The following is a 19,410-nucleotide window of genomic DNA, read 5'->3' on the forward strand; positions in this document are numbered from 1 at the left end:
GAGAATCTCAAGGGAACTAATGAAAAAAAAATCAAATGAAGGTGGCCTAGCTGTACCTGATCTAAAATTATATTATAAAGCAGCAGTCACCAAAACCATTTGGTATTGGCTAAGAAATAGATTAGTGGATCAGTGGAAAAGGCTAGGCTCACAAGACAGAATAGTCAATTATAGCAATCTAGTGTTTGACAAACCCAAAGCCCCTAACTTCTGGGAAAAGAATTCATTATTTGATAAAAACTGCTGGGATAATTGGAAATTAGTATGGCAGAAATTAGGCATGGACCCACACTTAACACCATATACCAAGATAAGATCAAAATGGGTCTATGACCTAGGCATAAAGAACGAGATTATAAATAAATTAGAGGAACATAGAATAGTTTATCTCTCAGACTTGTGGAGGAGAAAGAAATTTGTGACCAAAGATGAACTAGAGACCATTACTGATCACAGAATAGAAAATTTCGATTACATCAATTAAAAAGCCTTTGTACAAATAAAACTAATGCAAACAAGATTAGAAGGGAAGCAACAAACTGGGAAAACATTTTCACAGTTAAAGGTTCTGATAAAGGCCTCATTTCCAAAATATATAGAGAACTGACTCAAATTTATAAGAAATCAAGCCATTCTCCAATTGATAAATGGTCAAAGGATATGAACAGACAATTTTCAGAGGATGAGATTGAAACTATTACCACTCATATGAAAGAGTGTTCCAAATCATTATTGGTCAGAGAAATGCAAATTAAGACAACTCTGAGATATCACTACACACCTGTCAGATTGGCTAAGATGACAGGAAAAAATAATGATGAATGTTGGAGGGGATGCGGGAAAACTGGGACACTAATGCATTGTTGGTGGAGTTGTGAACGAATCCAACCATTCTGGAGAGCAATCTGGAATTATGCCCAAAAAATTATCAAAATGTGCATATCCTTTGATCCAGCAGTGTTTCTATTGGGCTTATATCCCAAAGAAATACTAAAGAAGGGAAAGGGACCTGTATGTGCCAAAATGTTTGTAGCAGCCCTATTTGTAGTGGCTAGAAACTGGAAAATGAATGGATGCCCATCAATTGGAGAATGGCTGGGTAAATTGTGGTATATGAATGTTATGGAATATTATTGTTCTGTAAGAAATGACCAGCAGGATGAATACAGAGAGGCTTGGAGAGACCTACATGAACTGATGCTAAGTGAAATGAGCAGAACCAGGAGATCATTATACACTTCGACAACGATATTGTATGAGGACATATTTTGATGGAAGTGGATTTCTTTGACAAAGAGACCTGAGTTTCAATTGATAAATGATGGACAAAAGCAGCTACACCCAAAGAAAGAACACTGGGAAACGAATGTGAACTATCTGCATTTTTGTTTTTCTTCCCGGATTATTTATACCTTCTGAATCCAATTCTCCCTACGCAACAAGAGAACTGTTCGGTTCTGCAAACATATATTGTATCTAGGATATACTGCAACATATCCAACATATAAAGGACTGCTTGCCATCTAGGGGAGGGGGTGGAGGGAGGGAGGGGAAAAAAATCGGAACAGAAATGAGTGTCAATATAATGTAATTATTAAATAAAAAATTTAAAAAAAATTAAAAAAAAAAAAAAGAGAAAAAAAAAATTCTCTTCTATATATTAAAAAAATGCTTCACTGACTCTCTTTCTTTTTTCTTTTTTGATAACAAAAATTTCCCTCTCCTTTCCAAATCTCCAATCCCACATAAAGAAAAATACAGCTTTATAGCAAGTAGCCGGGGGGAAAAAAAGATATCTAACAAATTTAATATGCAACGTATACTCTGAGGCAGCAGTGACAATCACAAAGTCAACAGTCTGGATGTGGACTACTTGACCAGACTCAGATGAAAATGTAATTAGGAAATATTTGACAAAATTAAAAAAAAATCATGAAACTTTAATACAGTGCAAGGTACAGACATACGAGGCAGATTAACTAATACTTGGCTGAAGTTTTTTGAAGGAAAATGTATCTTGGTCAGGAGACTCTCTTCATTATCCCCTGGCTAGCACAAAGGTCATTCACAATCTGGAGGATATCTGGAGGTCTTCATGATCTAGAGAAAATCCCTTTTTCATTTGGATTCTGTGTAAGCTTACATTTCCTTATTTTATATTTCATTTGAAACAGCTAGAGAGTGAGATAGAAAACTGGACCTGGAGTGAAGAACTCCTGAATTCAAAACTGGCATTAGATACAAGCTGAGTGATGATTCTTTCTTTCTTTCTTTTTTTTTTTTCTTTCTTTCTTTCTTTCTTTCTTTCTTTCTTTCTTTCTTTCTTTCTTTCTTTTTCTTTCTTTCTTCTTTCTTTCTTTCTTTCTTCCTTTCTTCTTTTCTTCTTTCTTCCTTCCTTCCTTCCTTCCTTCCTTCCTTCCTTCCTTCCTTCCTTCCTTCCTTCCTTCCTTCCTTCCTTCCTTCCTTCCTTCCTTCCTCCTTCCTTCCTTCCTTCCTTTCTTCCTTCCTTCCTTCCTTCCTTCCTTCCTTCCTTCCTTCCTTCCTTCCTTCCTTCCTTCCTTCCTTTCTTCCTTCCTTCCTTCCTTCCTTCCTTCCTTCCTTCCTTTCTTCTTTTCTTCTTTCTTCCTTCCTTCCTTCCTTCCTTCCTTCCTTCCTTCCTTCCTTCCTTCCTTCCTTCCTCCTTCCTTCCTTCTTCCTTCCTTCTTCCTTCCTTCCTTCCTTCCTTCCTTCCTTCCTTCCTTCCTTCCTTCCTTTCTTCCTTCCTTTCTCTCTCTCTCTCTCTTTCTTCCTTCCTTCCTTTCTTCCTTTCTTTCTCTCTTTCTTAAATGAGATATAGGTATGATGATAAGACGTCAAAGCTTTGCTAGAAATATAGATAAATCTATATCTACATTCTATATTCTTCTCAATTATTAGTTTAGAAATCTTGTCAAAAAAGAAAAAGAGATTAATCCTTAATTTTTATGACTGAGGATTGCAGTCTGGAGCTAGAAAATGTGAGAGCCTATGAATAAGAACCTATTCAAATGGAATTATGACCTCTCTTGATAACTTTAAGAGTTCAGTTTCAGAGACTCTGACTCTTTCATTTTTGTTTTGGTATCTTCATCACGTAGCACAGTACATGTTGCATTTATTAATCATTTATTCATGCTTTTGATTGGTTGCTGAGCAAGATTTACAGGCCCCTCCTCTAAGCCAGAATGCAGTTTTGATGAGAGTTTATTCATTGTATTAAAGGTGGTAGTTTCCAATATCCACGCAGCAGGAAGCAGAATGCTGCATTGCACCAGATTAGCAGAAATAATTAGTCAGCACTAATGTGCCTGATAGTCCCCACTGAGGAGCTTCAGCTCCACAGGAGGTTGGATCCAGGTTGTCCCACCTTCTGCCATTGGTTTCTTCCCAACACTCTCACAGCGAGGAATACTATTCACTTGTCTATGATCTTGTGCTGCTCCTGGTTCCCTTTCACCCCTTAACCAGGGGGAGGATGGGAGAAGGAGCGGAACCAGTAATACCCAAGACTTGTAAAGAGCATGATAGACTTTAGAAAGAATTTTGGAGATTGCTGTCCAGTGCCCTTATTTTCTATATGAGCAAACAGACCCAGAGAGCTCAGTTACCCAGAATCATACAGTGGGCAAGTAGGAGAGGATTCAGACATCACTCTTCTCAGTACGCTTTTCACTATTTTTTAATTATTATTTTTAATTATTATAACTATTAGTTATTATTTATATTATAAACTATTAGTAATTTTAGTATTATCAATTATTATAGTAATTATTATAATGACTTATAATGATAGCTAGCATTTATGTAGCACTTTAAGGTTTGCAAAGCACATTACAAATGTCAACTCATTTGATCCCCACAACCACCCTGAGAAATAGGTATTTTTATTATCACCTCCATTTTACAGATGAAAAAACTGAAATTTAAATTTCATTAGAGAAGGAAATTCTATTTGAATTTTAGCTTATAGAACAACAACAAATATTCCCCAGTTCTCAATTCTATTCTAGCTAGAAGGCAGTTTGGTGGGGTATGGGGTGTTGGTTAATAGCCAACCCACCTATCACTTCCATTTCCCCCTGGAAGATTACTTTCTAATTCAAGATTAATGGGAAGGAACAGTCTTTGCTGATTGCTGGAAAAATAACTCTTTTGCTGGCTTTGTAACCATCTTGGTTCTAAACTCCACAATCCTAACACCTGTTGTCTTATTTATTGAGGATTATTTCTGCCTTCCTGCCAAGCTGGGCTACTCCCCCTCCACTCTACCTCTCCCCATCCACTCAGTCTGGTCAGCACTTTGCTATTTCTGGGCTAAGTAGCTCAATCTTAAGAGACATACCTCTGAGTCAGTGATAAAGATTCTTAAACTAAGAAAGCAGAAAGACTTAGAACTGAGGAAGAGACGGGAATTGAAAACTAGAGCAAACCTGGATGGGAATTAGCCTTGCCCAGGAAACGGGGAGACCCCCTAGTTCTCATCCCCCATTCAAACCTTCCTAGTACAATCTAATCTCTTTCAGAGCTGCTTGGGTCTGATGTCACATGGGGGATCCCTTAAAGCCTCTCAGGACAATTGTAAATAAATCTGAGATTTACACTTTGCCGAGGGCAGACAGGGATTTCCGGCCTTAACATCAATGAATGGTTTCCACAAATAGCCACAGCGAGGACCAATAGTTTATTTTATTTTAATTTTATTTTTTTTAAAGAGCTGTAGTATTTGAAGAAATCCACCTGTTAGAATGAATCTCACTGGATATTGATCATGTTTGGGATTCTGACAAGGAATTTCCAGCAAAATAAACTTCCTGTTAGATAACGCTAAGAAAGGTAAGGTCGTTGCTTCTTTCTAGAATAGAAATGTTTAGCTTGCACCCCTTTGGCAGACCAGTGAAACTGATGGGTCCCCTTAGAATAATGTCTTTATATAATTTATATATATATATAAAAATAATTCATATGCATATAATATATAATTCAATATAATTGAAGGGAATGTTAACTTTAGTTAAAGGTTAAAATAAATGTAATTTCTTTCATTTTCATTTTAATATTAATTGGTATTTATATTACTATTTTAAAAAATAAACATGTACTTTTAGAATGATAAGATAAATATGTAATTTTTTTCCAAATAAATTCACAACCACCCTACCATTGTGGTCTATCCATAGAATTACATACTTCGGGTTAAGGATCCCTGCTCTAAAGAATAAGAATGACTCCTTTTGACAGACTATGGGTCCCCTTCTCAAAATGATGCTTTTTAAATAATCAAAGGAAATGCTAACTTTCAACTAGAGGATAATAAAATAAATTTTTTTCGCATTAGAGTTCACAATCTTCTTACCATGTAGTTACAGACCAAAGGTTAAAGACTCCTGCTCTAAAGAAACAAAATAATGGTATAGTAGGAAGACATGGGGAATATTCTATGAAAGTAAAAGTCTTTCATTAATTCTTCTATGCTCACAAGTAATCAGGAGAAGAGTGATCCAGTGATTTAGGGACTATTAGATTTGTATCCCTAGCATTTAGCCTGGTATATGATATTTAATTAATGAATTCTAATTGACTTGACTTTCTAAGGTCTTTTCTAAATCTGAAATGTTAACACTTGCCGAGGATATCTAGGTGAAATAATTCCGTTGGCTTAGTTCTGACTACTTCCACCATTTCCTGGCATTCACTCTCTAGTTTCATGCACCCTTTCACACTTGAGGACCATCTGGACATTTTTAAAAATGGGTTGAATTTTTCTGAAAGTTAAAAATCAAAAAGAATTATGTGGGTGACTATTTTATAGCATATGACTGGTTTGGTTTTTTTATTTGTTCAGTTTTAGATCTGCAACATTTGATCTCTAATATTTTAAAATCCCTTTACTTTTTTATTTATTGCTAACAATTCATTTTTTGCAGCCTGATTATATTGAACTGAAATAAAAGTTAAAACAATAGTTAATAAGTTAAAGTAAGCGGAATATATGGTTTGTTTTTGTTAATGAGGGAGAAGGAATGATAGGCAACCAAACTATATTTGATATCCATAGCACCATAACTTCCAAGTACAAAGAACAATAAATCAATCAGTCAATGAACCATATAGAAATGATAAATAAAATAAAAACTGATTCTTTGAAAAATACTAATAAAATTTGTTTTTTTAAAAAAGAGGACAGAAAATCAAATTAGCAAAATAATAAATGAACAAAGAGAAATCACTACAAAATAAAAATTAAAAAAAGATCAGAAGTTATCATGCGCAATATTCTTAACAAAACCAAAAACACAAAAGAAATGCCTTCAAAAAACATAAAATACCCAAACTATCAGAAAAACAAATGAATATTTTAAATAGCTCAATCAGAAGGGCAAAAATATGTATTTACTAGTAAAGAAACTACCAGAGAAAAAACTCCTGGTCTTATTGGACTCATGGAAAAAATTTCATCAAACTTTATAAGAACCAATATCAGTACTACACAAATTAGTATCAAAAATTAAGAAAGAAAATACCCTATCAGATTTGAAACAAATATGGTCCTAATATTTAAAGCAAAGAAGGATAAAGCAAAGAACTATAGACTAATATCACAAATGGTTATACATTTTTAAATTTTAAATAAAATCTGTCAGATAATAGATTCATCAATTTATTAATGATTTAAGAAATCATTTTTACAATCAACTTGGATTTATACCAGCAATGAAAGATAGTTCAACAATCAGAAAACAATCTCTCTCTCTCTCTCTCTCTCTCTCTCTCTCTCTCTCTCTCTCTCTCTCTCTCTCTCTCTCTATATATATATATATATATATAATTTAGCAAGAGTGAAGGGGAAAGAGAATATGTATTTATATAGTGCCTACTGTGTGCTAGGTTGAAATACTCATAGCTCTCAAAAATGTATAGTTTACAGAGAGAAAGGAAAAGTGGATAAGCATTTATATGGTACCTACTGTGTACCAGGCATAGGGATGAAATACTTTTGGCTCTCAAAGAATTACAATTTGCCGGAGGGGGTAGGGGGTGAAGGAAAAGAGGATGAGCATTTATATAGTACTTATTATATGCCAGGCATTGTGCTAAGCACTTTACAATTATTATTTAATATGATCCTCATGTCAATTCTGGGAGGTAGGTACTGTTATTGCTCTCATTTTACTGTTTAAAAAAACTGAGGCAGAGAGAAACTAAGTGACTTACCCAGAGTCAAACAAATAGTTTGAATTCAGGTCTTTCTGATTCCAGGACCATTGCTCCATCTATTTTGCAACCTAAGGGAAATGACAAAACACACACACATATACACACATACAATATGTATACACATATATGGATATACACACATATAATGTCTATGTATGAATAAATATAATATTGCCCCAGGGTAATTTCTGTGGAAAGATGCAAGAATCTGAAAGATACAGAAAAGATTTCCTGTAAAAAGGGGAGTTATTCTGAATTTTAAAGGAAAGTAGGGATCTAAAAGGTGGATGTAAGAAAGGAATGCATTCTAAGCCTGGGAGAGAAATAGTGCAAAGGCATGTTCATAGTAAATGGATCACTATGGATGAGGAAGAGGAAGAAAGCTAGTCTGGCTGGACCATAGAGTATGAAGGGAAATAAGGTGCAATAAAGCTGTTATGTTAAAACAAAGGACTTTACACTTATTCTAAAGACAAGAGGATGCCACTGGAGTTTGTTGATTAGAAAATTTATGGATTAAAATTGATAAAAAGTAAAGGCTGGATTGGAGATAGAAGAGAATTGAGGCAGGAAGGCTAATTTGCCTCCTTGGGGACTATTGTAATAGTCAGGCAAGAGGTGATGGGGACCTGAATTAGTAAGGTGGCTGTGTGAGTAAAGAGAAATAACTGGGATGTATATGAGAGATGGTGGATGTAGAATTGGCAAGATTTGACAACTAGTTGCATGTATAGATTGAAAGAGTGAAGAGCTTGGAAATTTAAAGTGCATAGAAGGATGGTGCCCCCTTGACAAACATTAGGAAAGTTAGGAAGAGGGATAAGTTTGGGGGAGTAAAGAAAATGAATTCTGTTTTGGACATGTTAAGTTTGAATCATATCTGGGATGTCTAATTCAAAACTCAAGACCATTAGGCAGTTGGGGGTACATAGGACTGGTAATCAGGAAAAAGACAAAGGCTGGATATATAAATCTGGTGGGTATGTTACCTAGAGATAAAAATTAATTCCATGAGAAGTGAAGTTATTCTCCCCAAAGAGAAGGTAGAGGGAAAAGAGAAGAGTGCCTAAGACAGAGATTCATTTAGGGAAAAATATAGATTGCTGTGCTACACTCAGAGCCCAGTTGAAAATATAAAAAATAAATCTGTAGTAAACCTAATCCACACCTACTAGCTGTGTGATCCTGGGCAAGTCACTTAATCCTGATTAGAGGAAGGTGGAGGAGGAGGAGGAAGAGAAGGAGGAGGAAGAAGAAGAGGAGGAGGAGGAAGTTTCGAGAGAGAATGCTAGGAAATTAATATTGGATGAAAATAATATCAGAGTTCTTGGTCATAGAAGTAGAAGATTTTTGGGTAAAGGTAATATCAAAGGTGTGATTGAGGTAAAAAGGAAGAGGTCTGGGAGTTGAATTGAAGAAATGAGACTTTAAGGGGATTAAAAGAATATTATTACGTATGCTAAAGGTCCCTAATATAAAGGCAGATGTTGGAGAGGAGAAGATTGGTGACCAAAAATTGAACTCATTTAAAAAAGAGATATGGTTTGGGTGATAAATTTGGATAGCATGAACCTAAAAGGAAGAGAACTTCTAGAATGATAGCATCCGAGTGATATTCAGAAAAGGGCATTGTAAAGAAAGAATTATTCTGACTTTTCTTCCAGAACTAATGTGTGTGTAGAAGTGAAAAAGAAGGGATATGAAACCAGTACTAGAAAGGGTGGCCAGACATGTAGTGTCAAGAGGGGAGCTAGGTATCTCTGACTGCCAGATGATATAAAATAAATGGAAAGACAAAGTCTAAAATGAAAGGAAAGTCTATTAATTGTGGAATGAGTTCCAGAGAGCATTATAGGCAGAGTAGGAAATAGATATTGGAGAGGTTGAGTTTAATGAATTTGTTTTTAAATTAACATGATAAAACATCATTTAAAATATTCTTAATTATGTTGTTTCACCTCTGCTTTATTCTCCCCAAGATAGATTGTTTTTCAGTGGAAGCCACTCAGTCTTGACCTTCTTCGTCCAAGACCAACCAGAAAGAAGACGGTTGAAAGATGGGAAGTGGCAGCTCCAGTCACCACCATTTTGTTCTCCAGAAGGCAGAGAGCGGTATGCATTTCCATTCTATTTCATGGTAGATAGAGAATCATACTCAGAGCCAGGAGGATTCGGGTTCGAGCCCCAACATTGACCCAGACTGGCTGGGGGACTCTAGGCAGGTCACTTCGTGTCTCTAGCAATTCTCTAAGACTATGAGCAGATCTAGGCTGACTTCAGAAAAGCCTGGGAAGACTAACATGAAGACTGTACATAATAACAAGATTATGTGATGGTCAATTGTGATGGACGGGCTCTTTTCAACAAAGAAGTGATTCCAATGGACTTGGGATGGAAAATGCCATCTGCATCTGGAGATAGGACTATAGAGATTGAATATGGATCAAAGCATAGTATTTTCAGCTTTTGTTGGTGTTTGCTTGTTTCTTTTTTCCTTTATCATATTTTTTCCCGCTTGATCTGATTTTTTTTTTACATAGCATGACAAATATGGAAATATGCTTAGAAGAATTGCACATGTTTAACCTATATCTAATTGCTTGCTGTCTTGGGGAAAAGGGAAGGGAGAAAAATTTGGAGCACAAGGTTTTGAAAAAGTGAATGTTGAAAACTATCCTTTGCATGTATTTGGAAAAATAAGATATTATTAAAAAAATAAAAAAATAAAAACAAGGGCAGATCTACATCAGGGGAAGGAATTTCCCTACTGTGATTTCAGGAGAATTTGTCTGAAATCCTGGAGAGACAAGCTGGGAACAGGACATACTGAACATGGAGAGCAGCTCACTGGCACCTGTCCATGTTGGCTCCTGCCTAGCATCTTTCTCTCCTTCCAGAGAACCTTTGCTGAAGGGAGTTGAGACTATGTGTGTCCCCTTTCAAAGCCAGAAGCCAGAAAATCAGTCCTTCTCCTCTCTAGGTTTTGACCAGTTTTATCCCTTAGCCCCCTTGTACCAACCCAGAGCATACTGGGCACTTTATGCAAATGCCAGGCTTGATATTTGGCTCACAATAGGACTATCAAGAGAAACAATGAATTCAAATATGGAAATACATACACGCATATATACATAAACCTACAATTGTTATATATATGTATATATTTATGTGTATATACGTTTATATATATATGTATCTGTGCATATATTTTTTAAAGTTTATGGCTCCTAGGCTAAACCACCCTTCTCTAGAATATTTTCTTTAATAAATCCACAGACAACCTTTTTAGATTAGTAGAGTTCTTTATTTGGCCTTGTTAATATTCCAGGGAAACTAAAAGGTTTCTGCTTTGTTCCCTTTGATTTTGTTTTGTCTTCTCTTATCTCCCAGAGGAAGAAATAGCTATGCAATTGTACAATTGCCTTTTAAAGCAATTGTATTTTTCCAAGAATTTTTTTCTCCTAAATCATCAGGTTTCCTGCCCACTAAGTCTTTATCTGTTTTAATTTTCTTCAATTTGAGTAGAAGCACTGGTTCTCACTTCTCTGCTAGAGATCAATAGCTTAGCCAAGTGTGCTGAAAATTTTAATTTACATTCAGCTGTTTCCATAGCAACCACCTCAGATGCCTTCATTCTCTGATACAGACTGCCTTCTTTATTCATTCAGTATTTTTATTGATGCCTTCTGTTATCTTCTCTCCACTAACATAACCACGCCTGGTTTAGGCCCTCATCATATCTTGCCTGGACCATTTAAAAAAAAAAATAGTGTTTTTTTTCCAAATATATGTAAAGATAATTTCAACATTCATTTTTGTAACACTTTGTGTTACAAATTTTTTCTCCTCCCTCCTCCCCAAGACAATAAGCAATCTAATACAGATTAAATATGTGCAATCCTTTTAAACATATTTCCATATTTATCATGTTGTGCAAGAAAAATCAGATCAAAGGGGGGAAAATGATGAGAAAGAAAGAAACAAGCAAAGAAAAAAATGTGAAAATTCCATGCTTTGATCAACCTTCAGTTTCCATAGTTCTGTTTCTGAATGTGATTCACATTTTACATTCCAAGTCTATTGGAATTGCCTTGAATCATTGCATTGCTGAGAAGAGTCAAGACCATCACAGTTGATTATCATATAGTCTTGTCATTATTGTGTACAATGTTCTCTTGGTCCTGCTCACTTCATTCAACATTAGTTCATGTGAGTCTTTCCAGGCTTTTCTGAAACTAACTTGCTGATCATTTCTTATAAAACAATATTCCATTACCTTTATATACCATAATGTATCCAGCCATTTCCCAACTGATGGACATCCACTAAATTTCTAATTCTTTGCCACTACAAAAAGAGCTGCTACCAACAATTTTGCACCTTATGGGCCTTTTCCGCTTTTTATTATCTCTTTGGGATACAGACACTGCTGGATTAAAATGTATGCACTGTTTAACAGCTCTTTGAGCATAGTACCTGGATCATTGTTAACAGCTTCTACATGGTCACCATCTCCCCAACTTAGGCCCCTCTCTAATTCAATCCAACATTCTCCTTCTTCACCACTGATGTTTCCTCCAAGATTCAACTCAAACCCCACCATCGACAGATGGTCTCCTTTTCTACTTTCAATGTAAGCCCTTTTATTAATATATTGAACATTACATATTGATATAGATGATGTAAGATGCAGGTAAGGTTTAAATATCAATTCATAGCTAATTTGTGCTAAATGGCTTTCTAGTTTTCTTAGTGATTCTTCCTCAAAAGGAAGTCTTTCTTCCAATAATTTATATTTTAGAGTTTATTAAACACTTGGCTACTCTTTTTAATTGCTTCTATTTCTTGCTAATTTAGTCATTGATTCATTTTTGATAGGCTGGGCAGCTAATAGAGCACAGGCTCTGGAGTCAGAAGGACCAAATCTGGCTTCTGACATTTATTACTTGTGTGACCCTGAACAAGTCACTTAACCCTGCCTGCCTCAGTTTCCTCATCTGTAAAATGAGCTGGAGAAAAAAGCATCAAACCACTGTAGTATCCTTTCCAAGAAAATTCCAAATGTAGTGTAAAGAAATAATTCAACAATAGCAATAAAGGACAGGCATTGTGCTAAGTTCTGGGGCCACAAAAAAAGCCAGAAACATTCCCTGCCATCCAGAAGTTCACATTCTAATGAGGGAGATGACATTTTAATATTTTGATCTGCTTGATCACTTTTCTGTTTCTTTTTTAAAATCAGTATCAAATAGTTGTGATACTGTCTGATAATGTTACATCCCATTCATTTTTTTCTCTTTCCTTGAGACACTAGAACTTTTGTTTTTTCAAATGAATTTTGTTATTCTTTGGCCTGCTTCTAAAGACTATGTTCTTACACATTTGATTGGTATAGCACTAAATTAGTGAACTAGTTAAGGAATAATATTGCCATTTTAACTTTTTACATTTATTTCTATTTTATTTTTTCTCAATATTGTGTAAACTTAAATTTTTAATGTTCATTATTTAAAACTTTGAGTTCCAAATTCCCCCTCTCCCTCTTTAAGAAAGCAAACAATTTGATATAGATTATATATACACAATTGTGCAAAACATTTCCACATTAGACATTTGTAGGGGCAGAGAGGCAGCCAGATGGTATAATAGGTAGAGTACCCACCTGAATTCAGGAGGAACTAAGTTAAAATTCAGCCTTAGACACATAATATTTACTAGTTGTGTGACATTAGGCAAGTCACTTAACCTCAATTGCTTTGCCAAAAAAAAAAAAAAGAAAACAGAAAATGCAGACCAAAAATAATAAAGTAAGGGAAAGTATTATGTCAAGTTTTCATTCAAACACCATCAGTTCTTTCTCTGGTGGTGGATAACATTTTTTACCAAAAGTCCTTTGGAATCATCCTGGATCATATTGTACAACTGATCATTATATAACATTGCTGTTACTGTGTACAGTATTCTCCTAGTACTTCTCCTTTCACTTTGTATCAGTCCATGTATGTTTTCTCAGATTTTTTTCTGCAAGCATCCTACTTTTCATTTCTTATACCATAATAATATCTCATCATGATCAAATACCACATTTTGTTTAGCCATTCCCTAATTGATGGATATCTCCTAAATTTCCCTTTCTTTGCCACCACAAAAAAAGCTGCTATAAATATTTTTGTACATATAGGTACTTGTCATTTTCCTTTGATCTTTTTGGGATACAGACCTACTGGGTCAAAGGGTATGCATAGTTTTCTAGCCTTTTGGCTATAGTTCCAAAATATTGTCCAGAATAGTTGGATCAGGACTCCTATTTTTCCATGTCTCATTCAACATTTATCATTTTTCTTTTCTGTCATATTAACTAGATAGTACCTCAGGGTTGTTTTCTTTAATTAATACAACTGAATATTACATTTCTTTAATTATTAATGATTTAGAGTATTTTTTCACATGATTATAGATAGCTTTGATTTCTTCTGAAAACTGCCTGTTCCTCTCCTTTGACCATTTATCAACTGGGGAATGACATATTCTTATAAATTTAATTTATTTAACTGTATATTTAAAAATGATGCTTTTTCTTGCTTCCCTTCTAATCTTAGCTATTTAGTTTGTTCAAAACCTTTTAAATTTGACATAGTCAAAATGATACGTTTTACATTTTGTAATGCACTCTCTCTCATTCATTCATAAATTCTTCCTTTATCCATAGATCTAACAAGTCAAATATTTACCAATCTCCTAAGTTGCTTATGACATCACCTTTTATGTGTCTCTCTTGTAGCCAATTTGACCACATCTTAGCATAATGCATCTCTATTTAGTTTCTATCAAACTGCTTTCTAGTTTTCCCAGCATTTTTGTCAAATAGTGATTTCTTATCCCAAAATTTTGGATCTTTGTATTTGTCAAATATATATTTTGTTTCTGATTCTTTTCCTGTAATAAAAAGTACTACTACAAATATGTATGTGTATAGCAATCCTTTCTATTTTTTAGTTCTTTGGGAGTATACACCTAGTAATTGGATTGGCGGCTCAACAAGTTAAATAACTTTGGAGAAATACTTCCAAATTACATTCCAAATTGGTTTATTTCTCCCACAAGGGGACATTAAAGTGTCTTTTCCCTCACAGTCCCTCTAATAATTACCATTTCCATCTTTTTGTCATTTTTTGTATGTGTGTGTCAATCTGATGCACATGAGATCTCAAGGTTAGTTTAATTTGCATTTCTCTTTATTATAAGTGATTTGGATGGAGTCATATATGGCTGGAAGGCTTCCCTCACAAAGGCTGTTCTCAGTAAATAAGCTAGGAGACATTATGAAGTGACCAGGCAGGTAAAAGTGTAAAAAGGTTACAACTGTCTAAATTGCTCCTAAGGATGTTTGGTTCTGTAAAATCTGGATTAGCATTTTAAATCATCCTCCATAGTAACCATCTCAAAATACTACAAATATATCCACTTGTAAAGGTATGTTTTCCAAGTACACTTTGCATTTGGAGAATATTCTATAGGGCTTGTTATGTTAATAGCTGACATATATTTAATACTAAAAGAAAGGTCATGAACATCATGAAGCTAGTAAGTGGTGATGGCATCGAGTTTTGGACCTGGGTCTTAGCTCATGATCCCCTGGGCCTTTTTCTACAGAACTACAATGGTTTTTTAAATCGGTCTCTTCTAAAACATATTTAATTAAACTTCACTTGAGCAGTAAATCTCTTCTCCTTTTGCCACCAAAATGGACAATGAAACCACTTTCACACCTTGTCCCCTCAGCAGCCATAATTTTCCAATGTATGTTTTCTGGCCCTGTCGTAGCCTTTAAGGCAGCAGTCCTGATCCAGAGATGGTACCGCCGCTATATTGCCCGCCTGGAGATGAGGAGACGGTGTACGTGGACCATCTTCCAGTCTATAGAGTATTCAGGACACCAAGATCAGGTCAAGGTACAGTGTGCGGGGGACATTTCAAGGGCTCCTTTCTGGCCAATTTTTTCAAAGTAGTCTGGGACTCCATAACTCTTGGATTTGAACCTCAAATCCAATTCAGCTTTTCCTTCTTTTCTTTGGCAGCTCCATGATTTCTTCAGTTACCTTGTGGATCACTTCACACCGAGTAGCCAAAATGAAAGTGGTAAGACCCCACTTCCTTCAGCATGCAGACCTCATAAATCAAGGGTTTAGAGATTAGAGCTTGTGTCTGTTCAAAGGTGAGAGATTACACATACAGAGATGAAAGGAAATCTCAGGGGAGGAACTGAGAAACACTCTAAGCCATAAATTCACTGGAATCCCCTCCTTTCATTTCTCTTCTGTCTCCTGTTAGGAAGAATTCACTCGATTTCTTCCCAAAATTGGACAGCTCTTGATTTTCTTTTTTTTTTTTCTGCCAAAGCAATGGGGTTAAGTGACTTGTCCAGGGTCATATTATTAAGTGTCTGGGGCTGGATTTGAACTTAGGTCCTCCTGACTTCAGGGCTGGTGCTCTATCCACTGCACCACCTAACTACCCCTAGCTCTTGATTTTCTAAAGATTGTAATATAGACTTGTTTCTAAGGAGTGCCCCCCATTCCAATTTGCAGCTGTTTCCTCTCACCTTCTTTGAGTCTTCCTATTTTAAGAGGACATTTCAGTGAAGTTGGAAGACAGATTTTTCATTTTGTCCTTTTCTGTCAGTGTCTCATATTCTAAAATGACCCTTCTTCCCTCTACCCAACCAAAGCTCCCATGCCTCCAATGAGTATCAGGTGAGAAGAAAATTTACAAAATAAAGACTATGAAACCTCTGAGGTTTCTTGTAACTCTAAAGTTCTGACTCTCATCTGCACCCTTATTCCAGCAAGATTCAACAGAACTTTTTCTGTCCTGATTAGGGAACTTCCTTAGCTGTATGTTCGCGGAGGAGAGACTCCTTAAGGACTCTGAGATGGAAAAATACTGTGACTATGAATCCATAGAGGTGCCAGACTATTACACCGGACCCCATGTCTCCTTTCCTCTCCTTCCCGACCATGCGACTGCCTTAGTGGAAGCTTTCAAACAGAAAAAAGTAAGCAGATCAGGTGAATATGGAGGGTGATACCCGGATCGTGAAGCCTTAGATGTATGAAAACACCAAATCGAAGTAAAATTCCCCAAACTACCACATGTGTGTTGAAGGGGTCAACTCAGGAAATCACAGTTCATTCTCTAATCAGCCAGTGTTTCTGGAAGAAAAGAGTGAAAGAATACATCAATTAATGCAATATAATTGGAACAAAAGGTTTTGCAATTGTCAGTGCTGAAAAATTACTCATGCATATATCTTGTAAATAAAAAGCTATAATAAAAAAAGAATATAAATATGAGCAAGAAAAAATGCAATATATAAATCATATATGTATGTATAGATATTTACTGTGTATATGTGTACACATGTGTATATGTGGACATATAAACACACACATATGCACAATGCATGTACAATAATTATATATTTGGTTATATGTAAAACTATGCATTTAAAAACACAATCATGTATGTGCCTATATATTACATGGCATATATTCGTATATCTTATATATTAACATACATATACAGATATGTATCAACTATATACATACATACTTATATATATGCTAGTATATACATAGCACATATTTTAATGTAGACAAACATGCAATAATGTATATACATGTACACACCGGTGTTTATGTATGTGTACACAATACAATTATATATATAATCCATTCTGAACTATATAGTGGAGTAGAAAAAGCATTGCCCTTGATGTTAGAGATCTGAGTTCAAAAATTCCATCTTTGTGACTTTCTCTGGTTCCCATTTTATGGGTTTTATTATGGGATTATATGTGGGATTAATGATAAAAGGGTGTGATTGTAGGGGGAGGAGAAAGAATTTGGGATGATTGATTCAAGGATCTAGAAGGAATGAACTATGGATGGATGGAAAGGAAAGTAGAGATACCAGGTTTCAACTAAAGGCTCATGATCTCTTATAACCAGATAGGGTCTTTTTTCACTCAGAAACACACCCTCTTGTTTTTCATCCTCTTTCCCTCCCTGCTTTCTCCCAGTAGCAGCTACACGCTCGTTATGTCTTAAATATTCTGCACGAGGCCAGGAAATATCTCATACAACTGCCAAACATCAACCACATCTCAACCTGTTACAGCGAGGAGATCACTGTGTGTGGTAAGTAAACTCGGGCATTCGGAGAAAGTCTTTATTGTTTGGGATCACCAGAGGGGAGAATTTGAATATAAATTCTGTATACTAATAGTAAAAAGCCCTAATTGAAGGCTTGCTTATCCCTGCTTGAGTGAAAAGATGCATGTAGCAGGCCTTGGGGGGATGAATTCAGGTGGTCTTATCACCTAAAGATGAATTCAGGTGATCTTGTTGCTTAGAAAAGCAGAAACTTTGACTTACTAACTTCTCTGCTGTTTGGGAAGCAATTGGAGGTAATCAGTCTAGTAAAATTGAGGTCACTTTGGGGATTTCATTGTTTATTTAAGGACTTAAAATTATAGCTCAAGTTGCAGAATGTTGAGTATAAATCCAAATATTTGATTTTTATTAATCTGTACAAATGTTTTTTATCATGACTTTGTGAATAAATTATTGTTTGATTTATGTCTGAAAATTCAAAAAGATATATTCAGATTGAATCTAGAGACACATTAGAAAATATTAAACAACCATATCTCCAGGGGAAAAAATGTGTGGAAAACATACTTTTATCTTTAATCTGAATTAGCATTAATCTATATTAACATTAATTAATCTTAATCTGTATTAACATTTTCTCCACCATTTCTTGTCAAAAAATTGACAAAACAATAAATCAAGCCCTGATCTGTAATATTTGCTCATTTTCAAGGAGCAATTGATTGTGATTGGGTATGCAATTTTATTGAAACCGATCCTGACACATCCCTGCCTGGGGGGGGGTTCCCCAAGATCATGAACCACTACTAATATTTCTTTTATCACACCAACTAGAGAAGCCCTACCTCCAGGAAAAATACATTTAAATACAGAAATATTTTATGCTGCTCCCTTCTCGCCCCCACCCCATTCCAGTTTTACTGTAGAAGACAGCACACATTTAGGGAACTTTCTTGAACAGGAAACATAACTATGGGATTCATCTTCCTGTCATTGCATTTTGCTAGAACTGTTATCTGGGGACCACTGCTGGGACTGTTGTGCTCCTTTCCACTAAGAGCTTCCAACATTGATTGTTGGTCTGATGATAGTATCGGGCTGTGAGATGCTTTTTTTTTCTCCTGTAACTGCAAATTCCTGATATCCTCTGTTGCCCTAATCTCTCCCTGAGCTGCCATCTGTTCGTCTTGTATTCCCTTCCTCTGAATTACCATTTGCAGGTGTGGCTAATGAGCTGCTCACAGTTGTTCTCCACTGCTGTCATCTGTTGGTTCCTTGTTGAAATGCAATTGCTACAAGACCTTTTTCCCCATTGGGGATGACATCTCAGCTTCATGAACCTTTTCAATTCTTTGTCCCAACTAATTGATCACCTACAGACATTCTTAACATTAACTCTGCCTTTTAGACTAATTTTCTTCTGCCTTAATCACGACTCCTTGAATTTACTCTAAGAGTTAGGATGAAAAAATTCATTTCAACTTTCAATTCCCCAAATTAGCCTGGAATTTTCACAGCTTTCTCATCAGTGAAGTCATTGATCCCTACATACATTTATTTCATATAGTTCTGTCTCTGAAAAAAGATTATATTCGTTACCTCCAGTTGTTGCTATTATATTATAGTGCAAGAAAATGCTATTTATATTTTACTTAGGGAAAAACTAAAAAACTAAAAGGCAGGGACTTCCTCAGAGTGGGTATGTATATGCATCTTTTTTTTTTCCTATGTAGAGTAAACATTAGAGAGAATGACAAATACCAGTTGGAACTGATCATTTTCCTATGTCTTTTGTTAGGAGATTTACATGGCCAGCTGGATGACTTAATATTCATATTTTACAAGGTATGAATGTTTAGTAAAACACATAAATTTTCCACTTTAAAATAACTGTAATTAGAAAATGTTTTTTAATCTTATTAAATGCTCTTACAATAACCGTGTAATAATAACTAAAAATCTCAGGATCTCAGAGTTGGAAAAGGGTGTAGAGGTAGCAAGG

The 19,410-nt window shown here is 35.4% G+C and overlaps 1 protein-coding gene across 1 annotated transcript in view; it reads left to right on the forward strand.

Moving 5' to 3' along the window:
- Positions 1-9,290: 9,290 nt before the first annotated feature.
- Positions 9,291-19,410, forward strand: part of PPEF2 (protein phosphatase with EF-hand domain 2) — a 42,200-nt gene continuing 32,080 nt past the window's right edge. The window contains exons 1-6 of the mRNA XM_051966721.1: positions 9,291-9,345; positions 15,058-15,185; positions 15,312-15,369; positions 16,113-16,288; positions 17,318-17,432; positions 19,207-19,253. Coding sequence (XP_051822681.1) covers positions 9,291-9,345; positions 15,058-15,185; positions 15,312-15,369; positions 16,113-16,288; positions 17,318-17,432; positions 19,207-19,253 — 579 coding nt within the window. The remainder of the gene's footprint in view (positions 9,346-15,057; positions 15,186-15,311; positions 15,370-16,112; positions 16,289-17,317; positions 17,433-19,206; positions 19,254-19,410) is intronic.

This window comes from Antechinus flavipes, chromosome 6 (genome assembly GCF_016432865.1).
Source record: "Antechinus flavipes isolate AdamAnt ecotype Samford, QLD, Australia chromosome 6, AdamAnt_v2, whole genome shotgun sequence".
Lineage (NCBI taxonomy): Eukaryota > Metazoa > Chordata > Mammalia > Dasyuromorphia > Dasyuridae > Antechinus > Antechinus flavipes.